Source organism: Pristis pectinata, chromosome 7 (assembly GCF_009764475.1).
Source record: "Pristis pectinata isolate sPriPec2 chromosome 7, sPriPec2.1.pri, whole genome shotgun sequence".
Taxonomy (NCBI): Eukaryota; Metazoa; Chordata; class Chondrichthyes; order Rhinopristiformes; family Pristidae; genus Pristis; species Pristis pectinata.
Window position 1 is genome coordinate 41,991,078 of NC_067411.1, and position 17,522 is coordinate 42,008,599.

The following is a 17,522-nucleotide window of genomic DNA, read 5'->3' on the forward strand; positions in this document are numbered from 1 at the left end:
TCCATAAACAAATCTGCATTTTAGTTTATACAGCATCTTGCTGACTGTAATACAGACGTGAACTAAAAGTGTGGCCCTACCGATGTGCATCTGAACAAAAAGCATGAATGCCTGAAGTGAAACCGTGAAGCGAGGGATGCAAATGCCTTTAAATCATTTATTTCTTTGATGCCAATTTGCTTCAGCCAGACTAAGTGAATAAAACTGAAATGCAACAATTACTTGAACAATTCTGGGATGAGATGTCCAAGGAATAATGAAAGCAGATGCAAAAGCAACTCTTGAGGGGAGCTGGTTTAATAACTGAAAAGGAACATGTGGACACCAGGCTAACATGGGTATAGCACCAACTGGGCAGATCCACCAAAGCTGGACCCAATGTCCTCTTGCCATACTGCAAGTTTCTAGTCATACTTCCATATTGAAAATGATGCACCATCCCAAACCGCACTAACAGGAAAAGGCTTCCAACTCACAAATGGGAAAGCAAGTAAACCCATCCTGATTAGATATTATGCATCCCCTGAAGAAGGTTTAGCACAAGGCAAGGAATACATGGGTGGCACTGCTACCTCACTGCACCAGTGACCCAAGTTCAATCCTAACCGCGGGCACTGTGTGGAGTTTGCACATTCTCCTGGTGACTCTGGGGGTTTCCTTCAGGTGCTCCAGTTTCCACCCACAACCCAAAGATGTGCAGGTTGGTCAGTTAATTGGCCGCTGTAATTTGGCTCCCATGTACAGGCAAGTGTAGAATCTAGGGGGATCTGATAATGTGGGAAGAATAAATAATGGGATTGTAGGATTAATGTAAATTTTTTTTGATCAGAGTGGACTCAGAGGGTTAAAGCACGTTTCTGTGCCGTATCTGTCTATGACTACACCCTTCTCTGCAGAACGTTATGAGGGATTTTCAGGAGATCCAGACTTTAAAAAAAAATTGACAGCCAGGAAGGAAATTAACTAAAATGTCAGAACACCCTCAATATCTCTGTAGCGGCACAATGGGTTAGAATTTCGTCTTTGATCACAAGTAGGAAGTGGCAGTATCAGCCACCTGGAGATAACGGTCCTGAAGATTGACAGGCACAGTTAAAAACATTGTCATCCTGCTGCAAGATCCCCATTCAAATATATGGCTCATGGATCACCCACCAGGCCTAATTTGACACAGGATTCCCCCAAGTACAAACTGCTACTCCATTGTTGGATGGAACGAGTGTAGCCTGGAAACCAACAGCAAAACTCAGGTAGTACTTCCAAAAGGTAATTTGCTGCAGCTGTACATGAACCTCAGCTAAAACCAGGGCAAACTGTCAAAGAGTTTCATGGTCTCTGAAGGTCCCGTGTTCAATCACTGTTCTTTGTTGGGAAGGCTGATGTCAAAATGCTCCAGGTAGAATTACTATGTATAGCATGGATTAGTGGTCACTTTCTCTGAAGGTACTGGATTCAAGTCTCGCTGAATAAAAATGTATCTTTCTTCACAATGTGCAATATTGCTGAAGGGGCCATCTTTCAGATGAGATGTTAAACACAGCTGGACAGCTCAGAGGAAGAGACATCATGGTGAAATGGAGACAGATACAGTGTGGAAACAAGTCCTTCGGTCCATCAAGTCCATGCCAACCATCAACCACCCATTTACATGAAGCCTACATTAATCCCATTTCATTCTCCCCACATTCCCTCATCAAATTCCCTCAGATTCTGCAACTTGCCTACACACTCAGTGCAATTACCTACTAATCCACACACCTTTGGGATGTGGGAGAAAACCCATATGGTCACAGGGGGCACGTGCAAACTCCACACAGCCAGCACCCAAGGTCAGGATTGAACCTGGGTCTCTGGAGCTGAGGTAGCGGCTCTAGTAGCCGTGCCACTGTGTCGCCCACATTGTTATATTAGATAGTTCTCCCAGGTGCACCAATGTTTAGTTTTCAACCAAATGAAGCAATAATCCACTCATTACCAAATTGCTGTTTGTGGGAGCTTGCTGTATCCAAATTGACTGCTTTTTAAAAAAAATTTTAAAACATACAACTCGTCACAAATATTTCATTAACTTTTTGGCTGTCCTGGAGTCATGAAAAGTGCTAAATAAATGCAAGTTGTTCTCCTGGGTTGGGGGGGGGGGAGTGGAGGGAGGAATTGCTTTATTCTTTTCTTATTAGGGAGACACATGCAGGGCGACAGGACTCAGTTACATTAACTACCAACTTCTTTCTACTGAAGGGGAAACTTTGGAACAAATATAAACCAATATTTTCACTCTAATCCCAGCCCAAAAATATTTGTACAGCAAATTTAAGAAAAACGAGAATTCTTTTTGAAGACTTCCAACCATTTGCTTGGACAGGGCAAAAAAAAGATTTAAAACTGTAGTCTTACACACTTTAGGATGCTGCCAAATATCATTCACAGAAGGACCCAATATTTGTAATTGGCATATCTGGAGCATTAGTTGGTTCCAGTAAATAAATACATTTAGATTACTGTGCAAAAATACATAAACATCCGGAAACTGTATTTGTATGGGCTACTTAGTCTCAATTTCCACTCAACCTCCGCTGTGAGATCTTGCCAATATGCAAAAATATCCATGTCAGATATTCTTGATATCCTTCAAAGGAAGTTGTGCCATACCAGGTTTTGTTGGTATTAAGTTCTGAGAGGATTTAACTTCTCATTGCACAAATCGAAATGCACATTGCAGATGATTAAGAGAAATACGTTGACCCAAAAAAAAAGCAGTCAAAAGTTTTTTCTCAAAATAAATAAATGTCTCAGCTTGTTGACACAGGACAAGTGAAGACAGCATGACCAAAACAAAAACCCACACTCAGTGATGTACACAAAGTAGCCAACAATCTTATAACAGAAGGGATAACCATCCCTGTAATCTAATCTCAAAAACCATTTGAGAATTGTGAAATCACATAGCCAAACACAGATCTTTTGAGAGAATTATAGAGGTAAAAGAAAAAGCTAAGGGTTGGAGAATGAGAAGGGTTAATTGAATGTTGATTGCAATGAAACATATTGCCCAAAAAATTCTTCGGCAACAGGAATCCCTTAAATTCAGTGATGTTCAGCAGGTCAGCAAATGATTTTTTTTTGCAAGAGCTATAACATTCTACTGTGCACAAGGCACAAAATCGAGAGTCAGAGCTGAGCATTGGTTGGGTGGGGATGAAGGGGGTTCAGGGGTGTACTGGAGGCAGGGTAAGTTGTGATCGGCTGTTGGGCATGAGTAGGGTTGAAAGGACCATGGAAAGGGCAGCAAGACAAGTTTTGACCACAAGTCCCAGCATAAAACCCATGGACTGTTAAATCTCTATGTCACACCAAGCAAACCTGTGAAGGCCTCCTTCTGCAGGAGTGGCCTGAGCTATGCGAGGGACATTTTTATTAATAATAGCCATTGGGCAGCAAGATGTGCACTGCATTTCATGTACACATCTGGGCACCTCTTTCATCAGGAGGCATGACTGACCCTGAAGGAAAAATGTAAACTTCAGTTTACAAACTGTACTACACTAATCAGTTTTGTGATAAAATTCTGTTACATGATGTAAACACTCCAACACATGAGAACATTCAAGTATTTAAATCTCGACACCCAATATTCCCAGACTCCAAACTCTGCCTGCTTAACCCCCATATCTCAAAGCAAGTTTTTAGAAAATGATTGAAAGGGATTTAAGAAACCAAATATTTTGGAGAGAGCTTGCAAACAGCAGGAACCAGAATCTCAGCTTTTACTAAAGCAAAAGAAGCAGGCTACTTTTAAACTTTAAAAAAAAAACAACTGCTCCCAGCAATACAAGTAACACATTGCCAAAAGACTGCTAAATGTGGTTAATCTACACTGACCAGTCGGGTTCCCTCTCTACATCAAGCTCAATCTGCTCTCTCAAGTGGATCCCATGCCATTATCAAGAACAGCAGCAGGGGTGCTCTCCTTGTGCCCTCTCCCACATTTACCCCTCAATCAACTTCACTAAAGAAGGTTATCTGGCACTTATCACAGTTGTTGGGAGCTTGCTGCACACAAGTTGGTGTAATGTTTCCTACAGTGCAATACTGACTGGTCTTTGGAAGTACTTTATTGGCAGTAGATACTATGCAGGACTTGAAAGGTCTCACTGAAGTACAAGCAATGGATCTTTTGCTGCTGAGGAATCAACCAGGTGACTGTGGGTCTGGAGATGTACATTGGCCAAGCTGGGAAATGTCAGATGGAAAATTAGATGGGCTTTTATAATCATTCAGTACTTTCATGGTCACCACCACCAATATTAGCTCTTAGATTCAGTTAAATAAATAAATCTGGTGCTAAGTACACTAAATTCTTATTTATCTGGTATTTATGTATCCGGAATTCTCATGCAACTGGCAAAGGTGTCTTACAATATTAAGCAATTTTTTTTTCCCAAAATGCAAAGCAAGCATGAAAAGACATTTTTAATTTATTTACATTTAGGGCAGTGCAGTTGTAGGCCAATTAGCAGCAAAATCCTTTGAAGATTTGGCACCATGTGATGGTGTGTGCAGTCATTCATTTGATTTTTTGCTGTATTTTCCATTAATATAATTTAGCCTTAAAACATAGAATTTCAGCACAAGACATGGTTATTTAAAAGGGTAAGGAGATGACATGTAGTTCTGCAATTTACTTAAATGTTTATGCAAGCTGTGGGATGTACAGTGATTTTTTTTGAGCAATTCACATACAACTGGCACCTCATTCTCTAGGGATGCCTGTGGTTGAGAGTATACTGTACCTCAGTACCAGCGTGGGATTCCAACTTGCTTCAGATTTTCCAGGCTTTTGCAACTTGCAAAAGTTGTAAAATACAACTTGCATTTCTTTAAAAAAATGCCAGTCCTATAATATTTAAAGAATAATAGAAGCCTCAAGTCCAAGTATCAAGTTGCAATTGAGAATGTTTCAGTGCATTTGGCTGCATACAGCACTGATACATGTGTGTTACTAGACAATCACTATCTCCACACAGAGGCACACACCCATTTCCAACAAGAGAGAAAGATTCAACCACCTTTTCGAATTCATCACCTTACCTTTACTGAGTCCTCATCAACATCGTTTTGGGGATCACTGTTGACCAGAAACTCAGCAGGACAAGCCACATAAATATGGTGGTTACGAGTCAGTCTGAAGTTGGATATCCTGCAGCAAGTAACTCACCTGACATTCCAAAGCTTTTCCACCTTCTACAAGGTACATCAGGAGCATAATGGAATATTCTCTATCTGCCCAGATGAGTGCAATTCAAAGCTCAATTTGGTTGCAAAAACCTTAACAACATCCCCAGTAAAACATCCCACTTGATTAGCACCCTAACCATCACTGTGGCTGCAGTATGAACCATCTCCAAATGCGGTGCTGCAGCTCAGCAAGATTCCTTCTTGTGACCTCTACCGCTCAGGAACAAAGGTGAACACCATCCTGACTTGGAGGTGCATTGGTCTTCAGTCATTGGGTCCAAATTCTGGAACTCCCTAGCCAACACTACTATGGGAGTACCTTTACTGGAAGGACTGCAGAGATTTATGGACGGTGCTAGGCATGGGCAGCAAGTCCCGGCTTTGATGCGACACCCACTTCATGAGAGCGGATGAAAATAATTATGACCTTTTCTTTTAACCTTCCAAGCAAAAATCAATGCACAAGTCATTTTACTGTGAACAGAACTATTAATGGCTGGCAAAGCACAAAGAAAAATCAAAAGTCAAATGCCTCATTTAAAGCTCCATGCTGTTCAAAACCCAGGCTCGAAGGAAAGTCAGACAGTGCACTAACTGTGACATGGCAGCAAATTAGATTGGCCAAACGCCAATGCCTACATCCTACAACTTATTAGCAACTCATGCCAACAGAGTTTCAGGTCAGCCAAACAATTTAACCCCACCTCAAATGCTTTGCCGATAACTTTTATGCCAAAGACCTTTGCAATTTATACCCAGCAACAGACAATTACAAAGCATTTTACGTCAGACTCTTATCCCCCTTTCCCACCTAATCCCATCCAGATGTCCAAAATTATGTGGTATAAAATGAATGGTTGTTAATATAACAACAATTTCATTGATATAGCATCTTTAACAAAGGTCCCAAAGCAATTCAGTGGCATTAAAATTGGACCTTTGACTAAGGAAGCTAAAAGCCTGATCAGAGAGCTGGTGTTAAGGAATACCTTACAGGAACTAGAAAAGTGTAAAAGTATGGAGGAAATTCCAGAGCTTAGAGACCCATGCACTTGAAGGCATGGTCACCAAATGTTGAACAATTAAATTTGAGGATAATCAAGAGGCTAGCATTGGAGCAACATGGAGATCGCTGACAGTTATGAAACTGGACAAGATTCAAGAGACTGGGAGGAACAAGGTCAAGGAGGGAGTTGAAAACATGCACAATTATTTTATAACTGAAATGGTGCTTAAATAGGAGCCAGTGTATGCCAGGGCACACTGGGGTGATGGGCAAGTTGGTTTGGAGTGAGCTTGGATGACCTTAAGTTCAAAGAGAAACATCTTTCCTTCAAAGAGTATTGAGGTTGTGGAACTTCTATGTGAAGGAGTGATGTATTCAAGGTACGCTAGATCTGCATTGAGGGAAACTTGTACTGAGGGACAGGACAAGACCTGTTCAGAATATAGACAATGCAGCAGACCTACTGACCTGTTACCAAGCAGCTCATACAATTATACAATTCTGTGTCTTATCCTGACTTTGGGTACTGTCTCAAAACTGAAGAGCATCTCAGAAAGGTTTACACATAGGTTACAATTTCAAATATGTCACAGTCTTGAGAGATGCTCAAAATCACTAAAGGGCTTTCATAAAGTAAGGAGCCTTTCCACTAGGAGTGTCAGTACCCGAGGTACTTAATGAAAGAACCAGAGGGAACCAGCAGGTAAATACTTGGAAGGTAAAACAAAAATGTGGGGTGTTGGGAAAGAGCAGTGGGGGGAATGGGAGTATTTGGAGAGCTCTTTCAAAGAGTCAATACAGGCACGACTGGCTGCATGTCCTCCTGCAATATCCAGGACTTCATGACTTGTGGTTCTTTAATTTGGTTCTGCCCGAGATAGTACTATATTATCTTTCAAGCATTGGCCATTTCCTCTTTGCAATTTGCTTCCACAACCCTCCGACAGCTCAGTCTTGATCACAACGACCAGCCCCACTTCATCTTCCCGCTGGTTCTTTTGTTAACTTATCTCCGGTCACCGACCATCCTGAAGGAAGGTTGCATAGTCATTCCCTGGTTAAGTTCCTGGTAATTGGCGATTTCCACTGGAAAACTGCAGCAATGTCTTCATCAGATTCTCACAAGAAATGTCAGTCAATGGCACTTTTGATACTTTCAAAAAGGACACTTGTCAATGCAAGGGATGCAGTGTTAAGTTTGACGAGTTAAGGAAGAGACGATAGAGGAATAAGAAACTAGAATAACGTGGCACTTTCAGGAAGATAATTAGCATGTTAAAAATAATAAGCTTCTGGTAAAGAAAATTACCGAGGGAAAGAATTCATTAGAATTGTTTGAAGCATGTTGTTTATGTACTTCTCCATAAGACACCACTTGGCAGGCTCTGAGGTGGTTTCCAGTTTGCAAAACATTAAAATCAGAGCAAAGGTACATTTCTTCTGCCCTTACATCATTATGTTTCCCCATTTACTTATTACAGGAGGCCATTCAGCCCATCATATCCATCCAGGCTCCCAGCACCTCACATCCATCAGTACCTTGCCAGTCCCATTATTTTCTTGTACCCTTGTATCTTACTCTCTCACACATGCCCCTTTGATTCTTTTTGGCACTTCCCCATACCAAAGATAATTTACAGCAGTCAATAACCTAGCAGCACATCTTGGGGGGAGGATTCCGGTGCACTTGGTGCAGCCATTAAATGATATAGCTTCCGTTCTGCAAACTATAATACAGTGGGAGGCTGCACTCACTGATCTTCTGATGCATCACAAACTGATCTCAAGGACACTGTTTCAATCTCAGCCGGTGCAGACAGTTTCTAGGCCCTGAGCTCTGGAATTCTCTCCCAAACTCAGCCTTGCTACCTCCTTTAGGATGCTCATTATTATCTTTTTTGTGCAAAACCTTTTGTTTTGAAAGGTCACTTCTGTGACATGTTTATCACTGCATCATTTGAAACTGTAGGTTGTAGTGTTGCTTCAAGAAACCATGTTTTTAGACCTTTATATTTAATGTTTTCACATTGATCCCCATGTTAAGCTCTTCGGTGACAATAAGGGATAAAAATTTCACCTCCGTTGTAGCATATTATTCATAACCAATATCACATAACAGTTGCATTAAGGTCATTAGCCCTTTAAGGATAGTCATATGACTAATTACTCTCCGGTCTACAGAAAGATTTATAGAAGTTCCAGAGGTAGTCTTAAGAACCCCTGAATAAATTGGAGACACCTTGTCTGAACTTGCATATATCAGTCAGTATATGTAGCAATTGGCTTCATCCACTAAGTTACATTGGTCATTTGCACTAACACAGCAGCCAATGCACAACGTACTACACTTCCTAAATATATTCCACCGAAATCTATTGAGCCAAATTTTGACTGTAGAGTATAATGCACAGTTGCTCCTATGCAAATGGCTAATGGCTTATTTCCACTGCTAGTATTTAACCAACCCTGTGTGATTCCTTCGCCCATTAGCAATAGGTGACCAAAACTACCGTGGGCTTAAGAACAGATAAAAGCAGACCCAGCAGTAATTTACCATTGCCAGATTACACCACTTGTACAACAGCATGCAATAGTCAATCCTATTACTCAAGTGTTTACACGCCCAGAATTTGTTTTCATGAAAGAATATGCTGCGATTTATGCTTATTTTGTGCCACCACGAATTTACATTGAATTGGTCTGAGCATCCCTTACACATATCAAAATGAGCTTACCATTTGGGCTCCTGGGGAAAGCACCAAGCATTATTCAGTTAACTAGATCATAACCTTATTGATCTGGGGCAAGTTGAAGTTTGTATTCATCAAACCATCATGCATGCATTTTGAACAAATCCAGTCCTAGAAGCCTTTCCTTTCCTCTTATGTTACTGTGCCTCAGTGAATGAAAGCATCTGAAATCCCAGCTCCTACATAAATCCTTCTTTTTTCCTTTTTTGATCTTAGTTTAAATTGATGCTTTTCTACCTCTTGCCCATTACTCTCACTCTGATCAGACAATGTATCTTCATTAGTCAGCTCTTGTCTGTGGACAGCACTCACCCTTTAGAATCAAAGGTCATGAGTTCAAGTCCACTTCAGAGACTGTCACAAGAACCCAGGTTCGCACTCCGGTGCAGTACTGAGGAAGCACTACACTGTTGGAGGTGTTGTCTTTCAGATAAGTCATTAAATTAAGACTCCTTTCACTATCCCAAGGATGTAAAATATCCCAATGGCAAAGCTTTGAAGGAGAGCAAGATAGTTCTCCCCAGTGAGCTAGTTTATATCTATCCCTCAATCAACATTACTAAAACAATCTGATTATTAACACATTGCTGACGCAGGGTCTTGACTCAAAACGTCGACCATCTCTTCATCGCCACAGACGCTGCTTGACCCACTGAGTTCTTCCAGCAGTTTATCTTGTGCTAGGTTAACATTGAATCGTTCCCAATGACAACAGCCCAAATCTAGCGCTTCCACATTTGCCAACTAAGAGCTGATCTAGAGCAGAACTAAGTGTACAAACAGATAGCACGGTATGTCACTGCCCCACACCAAATAACAATTCTTCTAAATGAAGGCATTTGTTTCATCACAATGTCAAACAAGGGGCTGCTTCCAAAACTTCTGACAGGAGCTGTTGTTAAGCAGACTCAGAAACTATGATGTATGACACAGTCCTACAGTACCAGGCGCCTGCCAAGCTGATAACAAATGGCAAAGGAAACAGCAATTCTTTTAATCACTTTTGGACCAAGACCAGGAGATGGTGTAACTAATATCTCAATGCTGAATTTGTTCTCTGTTTAGCCTCAAACTTCACATTGAAATGGACAGACTCAAAATCCACCATGAAGCTAGCTTCTGTCATCCTGGAACAACAAAGCATCTCCGACATCTTCCACTTACGCCCCACCTTCAGGTAGGTATGTCATTAAACACAAATTTGATGCCAAGCACAAAGCAGAAACTCAGCCAGATGGCCAAAAGCAGGGTCAGGGTGGAAGATTTTCAAAGGAGCATTGTAAAGGCTCAGAGACAGGCAAGGTTATCAGAGAACTTGACGGAAGGAATTCCAGAGCTGAGGACCTTGGCAGCTGAAGGCACAGCCGTCAGTGGTGGAGCAGTGACATTCAGGGGATGATCAAGAGGCCAAAATTAGGCGAATCCTTACATAATGATTGCAGCAAGTTTAAAGATAGGAATGAGGTCAGAGTAATACAAAACGGAAACAGGCCCTTCAGCCCAAGTCATCCATACTGACCAAGATGTCCAGCTAAGCTAGTCCCATTTGCCCAATGTTTGGTCCATATCCCTTTAAACCTTTCCTATTCATGTTTCGTTTAAATATTATTGTACAGCATGGAGGGATTAGAAATCAAGTGTTTGCAACACCAAAATACACCAAATAGCTGATAACAGTGCTAATGTCCCTTATGACCTCTGAATCACAGCACAAACTCCACTACCACATCAACAACTTCATCCCCCTTGCCTATCATCCTGGAGTTGATCCACATTGTTCCCAACCTCCAGGTCCTGTTTAGAGTCAGCATTGCATTGACCATTTAATTTCACAGCACTGTTCAACTTACTCACTACTCCCAGACCTTTAGTGACAACTGTGGCACAGTGGGTGTCACTCCCACCTGAGCCAGGAGGATGTGGTTCAAGTCCCACTTCAGAAATCTAGATCACCCTGTCATTATTTCCACTCTTCCTCTTGCATCTGCCCATCACTCCTCCTCACCTGGATCTACCTGTGTCCTTCTAGCTCTTGCTCCGTCCCTTCCCCTCATCTCTTTGTACTGACCATCTCCATTCTACTCTCAGTCCAGTTGAAGGGTCTCGACCCGAAACGTGAACTGTCCATTCCACCCCCCCCCCCCCCCCACAGATGCTGCCTGGCCCACTGAGTTCCTCCAGCAGATTTTTGCTCCAGATTCCAGCATCTGCAGCCTCTTATATCTCTAGATCAACACTGCAGTACTCAGGAATACCAGACTGTCAGAGGTGGCATCTTTCAGATGTTAAACCGAGCTTTCTGGCATAAGATCCATGGCACAATTTCAAGAAGTCAGAACGTATTGTCTGGAATGTGTATTCCACAATTAGCATCAGCAAATCAGATTATCCAGTCGTCATCACCTATTGTGTGGTCATTATCACTTCACTGTACTACCCACTGATGTCTAAACAGTACATAATAAGTGGATCTATGGATGTACCACAGAGATGATTCACACTTCCAAATGGACGCTATTGATAAAATGGACTACAAGGACAGACATCTCTAGAGTCCTTTTACAACCAATCATGGAGGGCCACAGATGGCCAGTTGAAGACATTCAAGGCTGGGGTCAATATATTTTTAGACGTTGGAAGAGGATTGGTCAAGATCTCATGGATGGTGAGCCAGTTGAAGGAGCTGTGGTCTATTCTTACCCATTTCCTGCATTCCAAGAACCTTTAAGAACAACCACTACCAAGTAGACTGTCTTTGCAATGTTTAAGAGCTGCAACAGCACCCCACTGAAAGGAATAGTTGAGATGATCACTGAAGCACTTGAAGGAAAGCTAAATAAATACAGAGAAGGGTATTAAAGGTGGGAGGCGGCTTGTGTGGAATACAAACACTGGTGTAGACTGGTTGAACTGATTTCCGTGCACTCCACTCACTATAAATCTTAGTTACAGATGAGTTAGGGAAACATTTTTTTTAAGAAGAAAGCCTCGTCACTTGTCAGTGTGTGTCTGGCAGGGCTGAGGTTCTAAATGTCAGAAGGTGATGGGGTTTGTCCCAACTGTTCAGATGCCCACAATCCATCACTGCTCACTGGGCTAAATCAGTCCAGCTGGGGGCTGGAACTGCAGGCAAACAGTCCACACTAAGGCAAGGAGCAAGTAAGTAACTGGGCATTAAAAGAAATGGGGTTTGGTGGATGGGGAAGGGATTAGTAGATTACACTGAGAATTTTTTTTATATTGAATAAACAGAAAGGGATTATTAATTGGTAAAAATGGCACAGCAATTCCCCCCAATGCTTTCCTGTATCTCACACAAAAGCTCACTCTGAAAACTTTACTGAAGTTAATGCATTTTCCTTCCAAGAAATGAGCTGGTGAAATGACCCAGAAATGTGCTCAACATCTCTCTACTTTGGTGGATCCAATTTTCAGTAGCACGATGCCATTTTGTTCTGGAGTTATACAAATTTCTAGCCCATTATCACGTTGCTGCTTGTGGGAGTTTGCTGTACACAAACTAACTGCACTGCTTTATTTGCGCTGTCCACTAACATAGAAATACATGCCAACACACTTCACAGGAACCTCATAAGGTTAACGTTCATGCCAAGCTATGAAGGCATTTGGGGCTGGCTAAAGGGGCATTTAAAGGAGCTTCCCAGGGGAAGACTGGGGTAAAGTGGCACAAAGTTCACGGAAGGAATTCTGGAGCATGGGATTTCATCAGCCGAAGGCACAGCTGCCAGAGGTGAACCAATTAAATTCAGGCAAGTTCAAAGAACACAGACATCGTGGCAGGCTTGTGAAAGTTATACAAGTCGAAAGGGGTAGACCCAGGAGGGATCCATGCAAGATCGGCACGGTAGCGTAGCAGTTAGCGCGACGCTATTACAGCGCCAGTGATTGGGGTTCGATTCCCGCTGTAAGGAGTTTGTACGTTCTCCCGCGTCTGTGTGGGTTTCCTCTGGGTGCTCCGGTTTCCTCCCACATTCTAAAGACATATGGGTAGGTTAATTTGGGGTTTAAAATGGGCGGCGCAGACTCGTTGGGCCAAAAGGGCCTGCTACGACGCTGTAAATAAAATTTTAAAGAAATTTTTAAAAAAAGAAAAAAAGGATGCGGATTTTAAAATCAAAATCCCAAATAGAGTATCAATGAGGAAATGGGATGATGTGAGAAAGAGCATCAGATGCAAGGCAAACATATGTGGGTCAAAGGGACTGGTTCAGTAAACGGTGTGGTGAAGCAGAAGGCTGGCTGATTGCAAAATAAAGTAAAACAATGTTTTAGGTTTCAACTCTGAACATTCCTCAAGATTGCAGAGAATTGTTTATGCTGAACAAGCTAAAGGATGGCAGATAAGGGAAGTCATGGACAACTTGTTAAGCAGCCACTGGAAATGTTTTAATGAAATATTGAAGCATACATCCTCAAGAGTCACATGTGCAGTGTTACAATCCTCTGTGCCAAGAACCTCACACGACAGGAAAGGCAGGATTGCATTTCTATAGCACCTTTCACAATCTTTCAGGATGTTTGAATGCGCAGGAACACATGCAGCTGCAGAGAGTAATGGACTCAGCCCAATACATCATGGACACATCCCTCCCCACCATCAGTAGTATCTACAAACAGTGCTGCCTCAAGGAGTCAACATCCAAAGTCTCCATCTGGGCCATGCCATCTTCTCGCAGCCACTATTGGGCAGGAGGTACAGAAGCCTGAGGTCCCACACCATAGGTTCAAGAACAGCTGCTTCCCTTCAACCATTTGGTTCTTGAACCAACTAGCAAAACCCTAATCACTACAGATTAGCAACACTATGACCACTTTGCACCAAAATGGACTTTGCCTTTTTATGCTCCAATTGTGTTTTTTCTTATAAAAATTGGGTATAATTTATGTTTTGCTTGTGAATGCTGCTTATATGATGCTGTGCCTGCGATGCAGCTGCAAGTACATTTTCATTGCACCTGTGTATACATCTACTTGTGCATTTGACAATAAACTCATCTCACTCTTAGAACATGTTCTTAAGTTCATTCTTCTGGTCATCATTCATTATGACCATTCCAATTACCCTCAAGAAGGTGGAGGCAAGCTGTCTTTTTGAACCACTGAAGTCTTTCTAGTGAAATTACTCTTAAAACACTTTTGGGTAGAGAATTCCAGATTCAGACACAGCAATGACAAAGGGCCAATGATGTATTTATAAGATAGAATGGTGTGGGAATTGGAGGGAAACCTGCTGGTGCAGTGGACCTCCCTCTAGGCAGTGGAGGATCATGGATTTTGGAGGCAGTGCTGGACTAGCCTGTGGTGCACTTTTCAGAGAATGAGATTCTTTTGAGGTAGAATAATGTTGGAAAGACCACAAATCCAAAACAAAGTGGCTTTGTGCTGTTGAAAATTGGCTCAACCCAAAGAGATATTCTGAGTACATTTTGTGTGTGTCAGTGCCATGGGGAGTTTCCTTTCCTCATTTATCAAAAGGGATTTTCATTCTCCCTAGCTATTTATTCAGGTATAAAACTCCCCTCAACAACAGCTATATTTACGGTAGAAACTGTCTGCAGTGAGATCTTCAACCTTAACGGACTTTTGTTTCCCCAAAACCTTGCTGTATAAAGGGGCAACATTCAAACTGGATTCTTTGCCCTCACTGAGACCCATCATTCCCCACAACTCAAATATATCCTTACTTCTGCCTGGATCGCTTTGCCTGTGAAGCCAGGGCCACTGTCACTCCCAGCCTCAAGGATGTTGATTTCTGCCACACCTCAGCTTGCTTCTCACTGCTGTATTAGGAAGATCACACCAGGGTCCATACTCAAGATTCATCTGCTCTTCCTTCAGCCCACAGAAGCAGGCAAAGCGGAACAGGCTTCTGACTGTATTGCAGACTTCCCCCAAAGTGCAGGTACTCAGATACATCACTCATGTCATTACAGACATGTCCCTGGCAAACTCCTACTGGAAGCATGTGGCTACAAACCCTGAAGGGTTCCATGGCCCCTTGCACAAGGGACATGATTCTTCATGGGACTGCTCTTCACCAGACTGGTCAGGTCCCTCTGACCCCTTTCTATCGCCTTTCCAGACCCCTCTCATCATTGCAACACCCACTAAGTAACATCACTTTTCAGGGGCTGGATGAGTGATGCTTGTATTGTCATGCACTTCTTCAAGAACTGACTCCATAATTTGCACATCATGAATAACTGTGAGAAATTGCAATAAACAGGAAATGCTGATAACACCTTCCAGCTTTAGCATGGCATTAACAGGAAACCAGGCAACAGTCCATGAACCTTTAACAGTGATATGGTGACTCATTCATAACAAATATAAAAAATTAACGTGGACAACTTCTAGAACAATTTCTTTTAGTGGTGTGAATAAATTCTGACCATCAAACTGGGCATAATACTCCCATGGAGACACAAGAGACTGCAGATGCTGGAATCTGGAGCAACACACAGAGCTGGAGGAACACAGTAAGTCAGGCAGCATCTGTGGAGGGAAATGGACAGTTGACATTTTGGGTCGAGACTCTTCATGTGGACTGAAAGAAAGAGATAGCCAGTATCAAAAGGGTGTGTGTGTGAGAGAGAGAGAGAGAGAGCGCAAAAGCTGGCAGGTGATAGGTGGATCCAGCTGGGGGGAGTGATGGGGGGGGGGGGGGTAACTCCTTCATCCTTCTTTGAGATAATTCTACCTGGTTTTAAGTCTCATCTAAAGGTCACTACCTTTGTACTACACTGAAGCATTAGCTGTGATTATGGCACTCAATTCTCTGCACTACAACCTGAAAGCATTAAAACAAAAAGAAACACCTCTCCACTTCTGAATAGCTTCAAACTTGCTGCCCACTGCCAGCCATAATTTTGGCATTTTAATTAACTTGTTGGGGTGGAACCTTAACCTGAAGGACAGACAGGGAAAAGCAACAATCTAAAGGAAACTATAAACATCAATGAACTTCTGACAAGCCTCCAGTGGGATAAGGAAACACTTACCAAGCACTATAGCAACAGTCTTCAACAGGCTCATCATGGTGTCACGGTTTCTGCGGGGTCCTGAACTGTGGCGCGACATCCTCATAGTCCTCTGACGCACGTAGACAAAGATATGGGCGTAGAGGATCACCATGACGACAAAGGTGACCAGGTTGAAAATGGCCCAGAAGACCAAGTAGGAGCTGCTGTAGAGTGGGGCCATGGTGGAACAGATCTTGATGTCACAGATGCAATTCCAGCCCACACTGGGGATCGCACCCATGACGATGGCCATGGTCCAGATCACCACGATTACCACCACCACCCTGCGGTTGCTCATCCTGGTGTGGAGCTGCATCCGGAAGACTGTGATGTGCCTCTCAATGGCGATTGCTAGCAGGTTGGCCACCGAGGCAGTGAGGCTGGTGTCAATGAGGCCCTGACGGAGCAGCCACGTGCTGACAGTCAGCCTACGGGTGTTGGGTCCCGTGTTGAACATGAGGTAAAAGTACGCCAGGCCGGCAAAAAAGTCCGCAGCCGCCAAGTTGGCCATCAGGTAATAAATAGGGAAGTGGAAGCGACGGTTGACATAAATGGCAATCATTACAAGTAGGTTGGCAAGCATGATGAAGATGCAGACTGTGATGCCCAGGCCCATGACCAGCTTGCTGACTGTATTCCATTCTGTTGCCAGATGTTTCTTACTGTTGTTGTAAAAAAATGCAATGGTTTCATTGTAGTAACACTGTTCTTCCATCTTGGCAGCCTAAGAGAAAAATTACAAGAATTTACTGCCAGTCATAAAAATTGTTTGAATCATTATGCTTGCAACATCTGACCTTTGCTTTACAAGTAGAAGTATTGCAAGTTTTTTTTAAAAGTCAGATCTGCTTCATTCTTGTTGGAGCATTATGGCACCATGTCTATATTTTGGATACCAGAAACACTCAACACTAAATCCCCCAGCCAAACCACATACTCCATAATTCTCCTGGCTGTGCAATAATAAGTGGAGCACATCTTGTTGGAATGGGACAACTCCCTATGTATAGCATTCAAGCACAAGAAACTGGAAGTGGTCTAGATCACATGGCCCCTCAAGCTTACAGCACCATTCATTAAAGCAACAACTATGTGTCGACCATCAGCTCTACATTCCTGCCCAATTCCCAAAGCCCTCGCTTCCCCCAGCAACAAAAAAAAAGTCAACCTTGGCCTTGACTGCAACTCAAAAAACTGCATATGCAGAAAATCTGAAAACAGAAAATCCTGGAAACACTCAGCAGGTCAGGCAGCATCTGTAGAAAGAGGAGGAGAGTCAATGTTTCAGGTCAAAGACCCTTAGTGAAAATGTTAACTCGTTTCACTTTTCACAGATGCTGCCTTCCAGCATTTCCAGATTTTGTCTCAGAGTATTTTCAATAACTAGGCAACAAGCCCATATGCATAAAGAATCCCAAAGATTCACGGCCCAAGGAATAGAGAAATTTCTTCATTCCTAAATAGTCGACACTTTATGCCAAGACTATG

The 17,522-nt window shown here is 42.6% G+C and overlaps 1 protein-coding gene across 9 annotated transcripts in view; it reads right to left on the reverse strand.

Annotated features, from left to right (window-relative positions):
- lpar1 (lysophosphatidic acid receptor 1) overlaps window positions 1-17,522 on the reverse strand; it is an 81,923-nt gene that overhangs the window by 24,983 nt on the left and 39,418 nt on the right. For all 9 annotated transcript variants that reach the window (XM_052020292.1, XM_052020283.1, XM_052020284.1 and 6 more), the window contains one exon: window positions 16,014-16,758. In XM_052020292.1, coding sequence (XP_051876252.1) covers window positions 16,014-16,749 — 736 coding nt within the window. In that variant the 5' untranslated portion in view covers window positions 16,750-16,758. The remainder of the gene's footprint in view (window positions 1-16,013; window positions 16,759-17,522) is intronic.